Genomic DNA, 11,070 nt, shown 5'->3' on the forward strand with positions numbered 1-11,070 from the left:
GGCTAAGTGCCTTGATGAAGGCACAATGGCAGGTGGTCGTAGGACTACATGGGATCAGACAGCAGCTTTCCAGTGTCAAAAATGCGCAACTTTTTCAATGTAGGCTATAAGTCATGAACATTTGGTTAAAACCCATGGAAAATGTGTATAAACCATTAAGTCTCTATATCATAATATAATTTGTGAATTTCGGTGAACATAGTCTAATGGACCGACAGCTCCTGCATTTATCCGTCAATCACTGGGTAAACCGTTTGGACGCTACCGACGTTTGTGAGAAGGCTGATTTTTGGGATGTCTCATGGTCTGACAAACACCGCAGATACAGACGGTCACCATTGGTGAGACGTAGTCCCACGCAACAACAAAAAACACATTTTAGACAGATTGTGATCGGGACTTCTGTATTACGTAACTCGATTTCAAATAACTCTAGGGGGTTAAGTTTAACATTTTCTTCCACTTTAAACACAATTTTTTTTGTAGATTACTGACAATTAAAATACATTTTAATCCCACTTAAAAGTACAGTTTACATACACAAACGACTACATCTTCTATGCCCAGACCAACGCGCTCACACCGCGTCCCTAATATCTGTAACATGACCTGAAACTGCACCATTATGTTTCTCTCTGTAACACATTCACTTTCAATATTTAAATAATAATTTTTCCCCCTTCCATTGTGTTGATAACATAGCCGTGGCAACCACAAAATGAACGCACTGGGTCTTTTCTACTCTGTATTAGAGGACCGATACAGCCCGTTCCATTTCGTCCCAAAGGAGTTCCATTAGGTTGAGGTCTGGGGACTGTGCAGCAAACTCATGTTAACAGAACTCGCTGTCATGTTCCAGGCAAGGTTTTTCCACTCAGTTGTCCGGTATTGGTGATCGCATACCCACTGGAGCCACTTCTTGTTTTTAGCTGATAGCAGTGGAAGCCAGTGTGGTCGTCTAATATCCCACCCATGAAAAGGATCAACAAGTTGTGCGTTTCGAGATGCCGTTCTGCACAACACTGTTGTAGTGCGCAGTTCTGTTTGTCAGCCCCTTGTTTGCCCATTCTAATATTATATAGAACAGTAACTGAATGCCTTGATGCCTGCCTGATTTATATAGCAAGCCATGGCCACATGACTCACTGTAGGAGTGATCCATTTTCATGAACAGGGTGGTGTACTTGAACTGGCCTGAGTGTTTGTACTAGTTTAGTGTTAAGGTTGATCTGACTCATTGTCCTGGTTTGAGAGCCTTGATGACCCCCACTCAAGCATGCAGATGAGTTGTGTATGAGATATGGATTGTTATGTGGAGAGAATGGAGTCTTCACACTGCAGTGTCAGGCATTCCAGCAAGGTGTGGCGAGCTGCCATATATGCCCCTGCAGGGATAGGGCTTCATCTTGGCTCAAACCCAGCCAGTTTCACTTAGTCATTGAACCTCAACTGAGCCCTGAACACTGGTGATATCTGCAGTGCTTTGCTACTGCAGCTTGTCGTGTACTCCGTCTGGGCATGAGACTGGAAGGACAGGAAGCAGTGGAGTGAATGTACTTCTCAGGGTATCAGGGCCCAGATGATCAAGTTATTGGGATAGGATGCATAGAACTAGAATGACTAGAGCAGGCATCCCCATTCAAGTCAATGAGTCATCCATTCTATTCATTCCATCCTATAAGAACTTGTGAAAACCAGGTATCAAACCCAGCCTGTACAAGTGCTTCGAGACTGCTGTAGCGAACGGCCCCTAAGGCTGGGAGTGACGAACTGATGATGTGCAACGCAATATCACAGAAGGCTTCATCTCCTTCTCCAACTTCCACCATTCTGATTCATCAGACTTATTCTCAGACCAGTGCAGAGGGAGCTGAAGTCATGTTACCGATGTGTCAGTTGCCAGGGATCAAACTGTTATACTATGGTCCCAGGCAACTTGGACAGCGCAGAGTCCACAACAAAACCTGAAACCTATCCATTCCTGTGTCATTATTTAACAGAATCAGGCATTGGTTGGAGAGTGAAACATTCTAGTGTGAAGACAAACACAGAACCACCACCAAGAAGGCTGTTTTTCTATTTGTTTTAACTTTATTATTTTTTGCCATCTCCAGTCAGGTGACAAAGGCCTCGAGTGAACAAAATAAGTTTGCAACTCCACCCCCCCCTCCCGATCGAGCCCCTCACACACCTCACTGCAAAATGCCTTCCAGAACATTCTACGCCGCCACACCAACGCCTCACTCTTCCCGACTATTATGGGACGCCCAGGGCGGGGCTAGGTTGCCATGGTGATAGGCAAGCGCACTGGGCCCTCCGGCTTTCTAAACAGACAGAGCGGCATTGACAAGAGAAATCACTGAAGTTTGGTTCCATATTTAGCATCTTTTCTCTCTAATGTTCTTTCTTCATATCGAAGTGTTTTGAAATGCTGGAGTGGTATTGTTAAGACTGCTTGTTAAGTGCTAGCCACCAGCGTTCCCACGGTTTGGGAGAAAAGCATGGGAGTTGTCTGATCAGCCAGAGCAGAGAGGCCATGCTGGGAAGCAGCAGTATGGCAGCCAGAGGGACAACCCTAATGTAGTTCAATGTCAGTAAAAGGGGCCCCAAGCCCCCCCCCTCCCACCATTCAAACAGCTCCCCCCTCCCTCTAAAAAGGCATCAGACGAGCTCAATTATAAGGAATATAAAAAAATTATCATAAAAAAGCTGGATCCCATCATTATTTTAAACATTCAGGAATGTATGTGGCAAGACAAACATCTCGAAGGCAAAAATAAACAGGAATGAGGAAGAAGTCAAAAAAAAAAATCTATATTTCACCAATAAGTACTTTTCTTTATATAGTAGATTATGTAGAACTAAACAAAACCTCAGTGATCCGGCAGAATGCCAGCCAACACAGCGAGCGTGCCGCAGTAATGCTGGGACAGTCCGACAGCGTCGGAGAGAGAGAAACCAAAAAACGAGAGGGGAAAAAACAAAGGAGTAATCACAACAGAATGATTGAGGTTGTCTGTGAAGGCCGTCGCTTTGGTGACAGAAGAACCAATAAGAATACTAGAGACTGGTTGTGGGTGGAGTTTGTTGCCTGGGCAGGTCAGTCCTGTCTTTCTATTTGCCACCGGTCATCTGCTTAATGGCCACAGCACACTCCTCCCCCATAGCAGACAGCACAGAGACCTGCAGACAGATATGATTGGTTACGGCTAAGACCACCACTTTCCAAAACAAACTGGTCAAGCTTCACACACCACCCAAAACATACACACACCCCCCCAGACTCACCAGGATATCCTCTGAAGCGGCAAACTTCTGCTCGATCTCCTTGCCCAGGTCTGAGTCAGGCACGCGCAGGTCCTCCCTCACATCTCCATTGTCACCCATGAGGGACATGAACCCATCAGTGATGTTCAACAGCTGGAAACACAAGCACCATGTTACATCTACAGTCGGACACACGAAGGCACATTCCAGGTAGTCTTCGTTTTAGTCACCGTGCAGATCAGAACGCAATAAGCAAAATAAAGACAAGCGATGGTGTGAGAGGTGAACATGTTGGGAAGTGTGTGTTAATTTGTTTTGTTAGCCATCACATCAGGTGTGTGACCTGGTCACTGTGGTGTAACGGCCATCTCCAAGGAGATCTCTGTAGCAAGAACCATTCACACTCACGCCACGGGTATTGGGTGCAGTGCTGGGTGATCGTCGTGCATTAACAATATATGGGGGAACGCTCCAATGCCAACCAGTGTGAGCAAATATACAATTTACAGTTACATTAAATGGAACTGACAGCTTTAACTACTTTGCAGATATGAAAAAACAAAATCGATCTAAAATATTTAATTCCCAGTTTATGCTACAAAACCAACTTGATAAGAGGTTTAAAAGTAGGTTATATTTGACTCAACATTCCACGATGTACACTAAGGCATTGTTGGCAGAAAATATGGAGGTGGTTCAATGCATGATTAATATAATTCACCAAAAGATTTCTTGGTAGTGCCAAAAAATATTGCTATAAGGTTGTAAATCACAGCTGGCCTGGTACATCGTTTGTTGCCTCTATTCAGGATGCACTGTCAGTTTCCACGACTCAATATTTTGGACAGAAACCGATGAATGTAACTAAGGCTGGGAATTTCACTACAATGAAACTAGCAAGGGCAACGATCACAAGTCATTCATAACGTGGTTAGCGTATCTATTGATGTAGCAAGCTAAAAACACAGAGCCTAACGTTAGCTAGCTGCTAGGAGGATGTCATTAGAGTGGGTGAGTTACTGACTTTCCCCCCTTGTATCATTTCTTGGTGGATATACACAGCTAGAGATGCAGGTGTCATTTGATTAATGAGCAACAACTTAAAACAACTTATCCAGAGTGGATTTGCCAACGACAAAGATATGCTATCATTTACATTTACGTCATTTAGCAGACGCTCTTATCCAGAGCGACTTACAAATCAGCTCCGATACCAGCACAGTCTTTGTTTCAGAGCGCAGAATAACTGATTAATTTACCAACGCACAACACGGGCTGAATATGACCGGTGTTAGTAAAGGTAGGCAACAAGTCAGTCAAGAACACTCTAGATAACATGCAAACAGCCTAGCTAACTAGCTCTGCTACTGCAAGTAAACTGGTCAGAGTGGCGTTCTCTCATTTGTGTCTGGAAGTAGCTAGCAAGCAAGCCAACTTCAGCCAGTTAGCTTGGTTGCAGGCAAGCTGCAGCAGGACAAGTAAGCTACAATTCCCCATAGTTTATCAGTGCACATTTTGACAGTCAACTAGCAGAAACAGTTTGACAGGATTTATCTAATGTTTCTTCGCTAGATTTTAGCTCATCTTGCTCTGGCTAGCATTAGTTGTTGATGTGCATAAGAGGGAGAGAGAGAGCTTACCTCTACGGTTGTTTGATCAATAGGACTGTCAAGTTCCCAAATGTAAGAGGACTAAGGTGGTATTTACATAGTTGCAGAAGTCCATTCAGGTGTATTTTGTGGCTTTTGGTGAATGTGTTCTAATGATCTAAAGTTATGCTGTTGCAACTGCCTGTAAACACACAGTCCAGTTTAAAGTGAATGATGACAGGCCCAACTGCCTGTAAACACAGTCCAGTTCAAAGTGAATGATGACAGGCCCAACTGCCTGTAAACACAGGCCAGTTCAAAGTGAATGATGACAGGCCCAACTGCCTGTAAACACAGGCCAGTTCAAAGTGAATGATGACAGGCCCAACTGGCTGTAAACACAGTCCAGTTCAAGACGATGATGACAGTCTTCTATGGCAAATGGCTTGTTTGCATAAAGGTCTACTGTAGCCCTGGTTGGCTAAGGTGCACCGGTCTGCATAGACTGCAGTACTGGATGAGACGTGTGCTTTTAGGTTTTATTTGCTGCCGTGTTAATTGTTCGAATGTGCAGCTGCTTTCCCACTCTATATTGCTATAGAATTTTCACAAATGCCTTAGTATACATCATTCCCAAACATTCTAATTTATCAAGATGACCATATCGAAGTGCTAGCTTGTCATTCTTCCTGGGGGTTTGTGAACAGATTTTTAAAAATGTATATTTCATTTAGCTAAAATGCAGTCAGTTCCACTTTAATATGTGATCAATGTGTTTAAATGAAGTACCAAGAATGAGTGAAAAGCACTGAGGCACCCAATTGACCATACCTTAAAGGCGCTGCATGGTCAATCCGGCATCTGCATTGGCCGCGTAGCATTTACTGTGATACGGCCTCTGCAGACGTCAGGGCATTCATATACCAACGTATTTGATCCTGCTTTGTGACATAGGTCTTCCCCCAGATAATGTAACCAACCGGTAAACATCTTCCCAATGCCTCAGCAACTACTTCAGAGCAGTACATCTCTGGACAAGGATGACAGCAGTTCTCACAAGTCCCCATACACACTGACCGGCTAAAAAACCATTGTGAACTACACAGGCAGTCTTCTGGGAGTTTCTAGCCTTATTATCCCAGACTGTGGTTGGATTGACACCAGACAGTGACTGCAGTGTTAAGTGGATTTGCTAGTCTCTAGGAGAGTAGTGGCCTGATAGAATTAGTCAAGTCCTTATTGAATTAGTAGGCAAGAGGTTAACTGGTATTCTAATTATGTGAAAACATGTTGGATAAGAGAACCCTTGTGGCATAGGAAAATCTTCACTGGGCAGGAAGGGAGCTCACACTGACCTGGAACTCATTCCTCTTGATGTGGGGTACGTCCATGTTGTGGGTAGAGGGGCACATGTCCTCGTACTTCTTGTTGGTGAAGATGTCAATGCCCACCATGTTAACCTAAAGAGGACTGAGAGTTTTACTACACCACTAACAGCAGTGTCATAACATGTCAAGTTAGGTTTTACTTAACGAGTCAAAAGTTATGATTGGAGAATTCAGACAAAGCCCTTATGGGTAAATTACTAGAGATGTGGACAAAGCATGTACTATTATGGGTGCTGGTTACAGAACGCAACTGTTTTATATTTAAAACAGGGTCGGACTTCGCTGTCCATGAGGCGAGAACATGCTCTCGTGTTTGTCTATAAAGCACTTCTGAATAAACTACCTCATTTATCATCACTCATCAATATTATAATTCCTAAAACCAGGTTTCAAGCATGGATTACACTTGAGGCCCATGCGATTTCAAAGTTTGGTATGGCTGCCTTCTCCTGTTACGCTCCTTGTTTATGGAATAGCCTGCAGACTAAACTTAAACTTGACTGTCCCCCTGTCGCCCACTTTAAACATTTATTGGAGGATATTTATTTTTATTTTGCTTTTAACGGTTTCAGGTAATGCAGGTTATTGTGCGTTTAGGGGAATAACCTGTGTGTACATGTAATAATCTGCTGCTGTATTTGTGTCATCTGTGATGGTTTTGTTTGTCTTGTGTAGTTTCTTAATCATTGTACCTAAACTGTATGTGTAAACATGTATACGCAGGGCCCAGCTGTAAGAGAGACCTTGGTCTCAGTCTGTGTTCCTTGTTGAAATAAAGGTATAATAATAATGTACACCCGATATCAGATCACCCAAATTCCCCCAATACTGCTGGACATTTCCACCATGGGCAACCCCAGAGTTTGGTATTTGTACACATGTCCAGTCAATCCCTACCTTGGCGTGTCCGTGCTTTCCTGTCTTGGAGGTGGACATTTCCACGATCTTGCAAGGGCGTCCCTTCAACACCACATAGCCGTTCTTTCGCAGGGCAGAGCACTGCATAGGAATGGTGGCGGAGGCGCCAGACTCTCCGGTGGTGAAGTCAAGATCAGTGTCTGCCATGGTGCGATGGATTAGGGGCACTGCAGGGGGAGAGGAATAGGTTAGAACAGGCAATTAAAGCTACAGCAGTGCCATTTAAATTCAATGATGTATGAATACTGATCAGAAAAGTCCAGAAACCCTGATTAAATAAGGAAAAACATCCCTGATTGAGCTACCGCACTGGCAATACATCCACTGGTCTATAATGGAAAACCATAACTCCACGACGTGGCCTGCAGTTGTGAGGCCAGATGGATATACTGCCAAATTCTCTAAAACAATGTTGGAGGCAGCTTATGGTAGAGAAATTAACATTCAATTATCTGGCAACAGCTCTGGTGGACATTCCTGCAGTCAGCATGCCAATTGCACACTCCCTCAATTTGAGACATCTGTGGCATTGTTGTGACAGCCTGCACATTTTAGAGTGACCTTTTGTCTCCAGCACAAGGTCCACCTTTAATGATCATGCTGTTGAATCAGCTTCTTGATATGTCACATGTCAGGTGGATGGATTATCTTGACAAAAGGAAAAAGCTCACTAATGGGGATGTAAACAAATGCGCCAACCATTTGAGAGCTTTTTGTATGTCTGGGAAATTTCTGGGATATTTCACTTGAACTCATGAAAATAATTTACATTTACTTTATCTTGGCCAGGGCGCAGTTGCAAATGAGAACTTGTTCTCAACTACCCTACCTGGTTAAATAAAAAATACATGTTACGTTCATATTTTTGTTTAGTGTACATTTATTTCCAACGGAGTGCTGCGTTTGCCTTCGGAACATTGTGTTGCAGAGGCAGTGTGTTCTGGGTGGTGCGCACATTGGATTCACCCAAAATGTATGCAAACAAATAGTATGCGTAGGCTAAACCAAAACAGTAGCAAAAGGTGAATGCTTAACTTTTGTTGCACACATTCACTATAAATGTTGGGTTACATAATGAAAAGTTCTGACAATTTATTACACAGCATTGATGCAATGACACTGTCGGTCTGCTTAAGGTGTTATGCACAAGTGAGTTGTGAAAAATTAGAATGGAGTAAAAAGAAGAAATAGTTTACATACTAACTGTATATGTCCGAACTCAGAATCAAAAAGGTTTCCCATAAACATGGCTGCAGTGGTAGAACGTTTATTTTGATTGACGATTTTCTGCATTTATCAAAGTTGATTGATTTCAGGCATGTTCATTTAAACAGCCAGGATTAGTTGTTTTTGCAAAGCATGTTAATCAACATTATATTAGAGTGAATGTAACCATAGTCAATGTGGAAATTACTGAGCATTTGGCTCCTGACCATTTCAAATCGCATCCTCACTCCTTGATTATTAAACCCATCCATCCATGACTAATGGAGACTACGTCATAGCCAACATCGTGTGGAGCTGGGGTGTCAAACTCATCCCATGGAGGGCCTAGTGTCTGCAGGCTTTTCCCTTTCAATTAAGACCCAGTTGAGGAGAGGAGTTCCTTAATAATCAGTGACCTTATTTCATCAATCAAGTACGGGGAGCGAAAACCTGCAACCAATCGATCCTCCGTGGATCGAGTTTGATACACGTGATGTGGAGGATGAAAACGTGGGAATGAAAGTCCCAGCACCAGTGGAAAGCTTGCAGACAATATAGAAGGTGACCCTTTAACATAATTTCACAAATCAGACGAAAAGAGTCGACCAAGGCCCGACCTCTTCTGGTTAAACATCCCCACGCCCTGTCCACGTGTCCCAGTTTGGCCTGCGCCCTGACTCGGGAGGCAGAACCGGAGTTCGCCGCGCAATAAACCTGACGCATCATAATGCCATGGTAAATAACGGAGGCCTGGCCCGGAACGCTCGTAACCGACCGGACAACATTTATTGCCTCGACAACTTCCTCTGCGCTAACGTCAGCTAGCTAATGATAAACAAGTACCAGCGATACCGTTCAGCCAACTTCTGACAAGTTTGACTAGGTTAGTAGAGGCTAACAAGATATCCGGCCAGGCCCGGCAACACGCTAGGTAACGTTGATGAACAAGTTGGGCGAATACATAAACACCGATTAAGGATTTTAAAGACATACATACCAAATTAGAGTATTAAACTAATAAGCGACTCGTTGGTTTATAAATAGAAGCGATAACGTGTTCCCCAACTGGCCAGATGGCTAGCTAAAAGGAAAGTGTATAGCGTGTTGCTGTTAGCTAGAATGATAATTCCATGCCGTTGTCGGAAAGCTCATTTTGTCAACGTGTGGGTAACTATTAGTTGGCATTTAATCCATGCCAATATAGATAAACGTTCCCATATTTTTACAACGAACTTTCATTAAATGTAACCAGCCAGCTACGACATGGTTAGCAAGCGTTAGTGATTACGAACACATTGTAACCTAGCCGGTTAGCTAATGTTAGCTAGCGATTACCAAAACAAACGTTTTGTCTAAACAAAATGGTCATTTTTATTAAGTTACAATTTCAGTCATTACACAACTATATGCATGTTCAGTCTCGTGTCAAAGTACATTACAGCATGGTTAGCTTTCCTAGCGGAGTTGTCAACATTTGACTAGCTGGCTAGGCTAGTATGTCCAGTAAGACATGATGACTAACAACTTCCAACAAGCGCGCGGAAGGCCTCATGCCTCTTCATTAGAGCCGTGGATACAGAAACATGGGACCCACACCCTATCGCTGAGAGCACCTACACTCAGCAAACAAACTTAATTTCGACCTTTTCACTTCTCTTTCGACTACCAAAACCTAAAACGATTATGACCAGGCAATAAATGAACTGACAAAGTACTAAAAGTTGTATGTTTTGCCCCGTGAACAGAAGCACGCGCCATGCAACGCTTACCTTCCAGGAAAAAGAGGAACGTGACTGCGCAAGCGCGACCAATTTTACTGCGGCATCCGTAGGTTCGTCACAAGTTGCCACAAATCAAACCCCGCCTATTTATACAATTTATCGTAATGTTTTTTTAAACCCTAACACTAACCTTCCAATTGGCTCATTCATCCCTCTTACTCCCCCCTAGGTCGTTGCTGTAATTGCGAATGTTCAGTTAATTTCTGGTAAAAATAAGGGTTAAATAAGTCAAATAACCACACTGCTAACGTTATTCCTAGCCTCAAGACCGAAAAGCAAATGTTAGGTTTGTTCATGAATTTTTACGAGTCAGCTTTGACTGACTGTGCTATCAAGTGGAAACGCATGCCTATGGAGGGGAGGGGGATTTATGGCTTCCATTAAAGTGGTAGTCCAAAAATGTCTCTAGCCCAATAATGGACTAAAGAAGCTTAACATTGCTCCTCATAGTCCAAGGACCTTACATGTTATGTTTAGAGACGAATTGGCTCTTACGACCAAATACTCCCATCTCAACGCGAATCGATTCTCCATTGCGGTACACTAAAAAATACACAAAGCCCTCTACTTTCATATCACATCAAAATAATTACACAAATTAAAAATATACACTTACTGTACACTGTTTTAACGCAGTTGCAGCCAACAATATTTGTTTTCAGTGACGACCCGCGATCGGCGTCCTTCCATTCACACACAGGTGTTTGGAGACCAAGATAGATAATTAGCACGCCTTTAGTCCCTGAGCCAGGGTGGGTCGGTCGTGCTCACTTTGGCCGACGATGTCTCTTAATGATTTTTTAAAACATATCTGTCCCTAGAGTTGGAAAATGTTTGACAGCAGTGCAGCAATTGTAACTTTCTGTATGTTATTACTATTAATTTAATTTCTCCTTTGGTATTTTAGCCTATGACAAACAA

The 11,070-nt window shown here is 43.1% G+C and overlaps 1 protein-coding gene across 3 annotated transcripts; it reads right to left on the reverse strand.

Annotated features, from left to right (window-relative positions):
• Positions 1-2,071: 2,071 nt before the first annotated feature.
• Positions 2,072-10,786, reverse strand: LOC124039510 (eukaryotic translation initiation factor 5A-1-like). 3 transcript variants are annotated; one of them, XM_046355549.1, is made up of 5 exons: positions 10,766-10,786; positions 7,142-7,329; positions 6,212-6,316; positions 3,289-3,420; positions 2,072-3,183 (listed from the first exon to the last, which is right to left on the reverse strand). In XM_046355549.1, coding segments are annotated over exons 1-5 (495 nt in total). In that variant the 5' UTR covers positions 10,767-10,786; the 3' UTR covers positions 2,072-3,114. The 3 variants fall into 3 exon arrangements, with proteins under 3 accessions (XP_046211505.1, XP_046211504.1, XP_046211507.1); XM_046355548.1 differs by lacking the exon at positions 10,766-10,786 and adding an exon at positions 10,280-10,310; XM_046355551.1 differs by lacking the exon at positions 10,766-10,786 and adding an exon at positions 10,138-10,259.
• Positions 10,787-11,070: the final 284 nt, after the last annotated feature.

The sequence above is a fragment of the Oncorhynchus gorbuscha genome, linkage group LG07 (genome assembly GCF_021184085.1).
Source record: "Oncorhynchus gorbuscha isolate QuinsamMale2020 ecotype Even-year linkage group LG07, OgorEven_v1.0, whole genome shotgun sequence".
NCBI classification, from domain to species: Eukaryota; Metazoa; Chordata; class Actinopteri; order Salmoniformes; family Salmonidae; genus Oncorhynchus; species Oncorhynchus gorbuscha.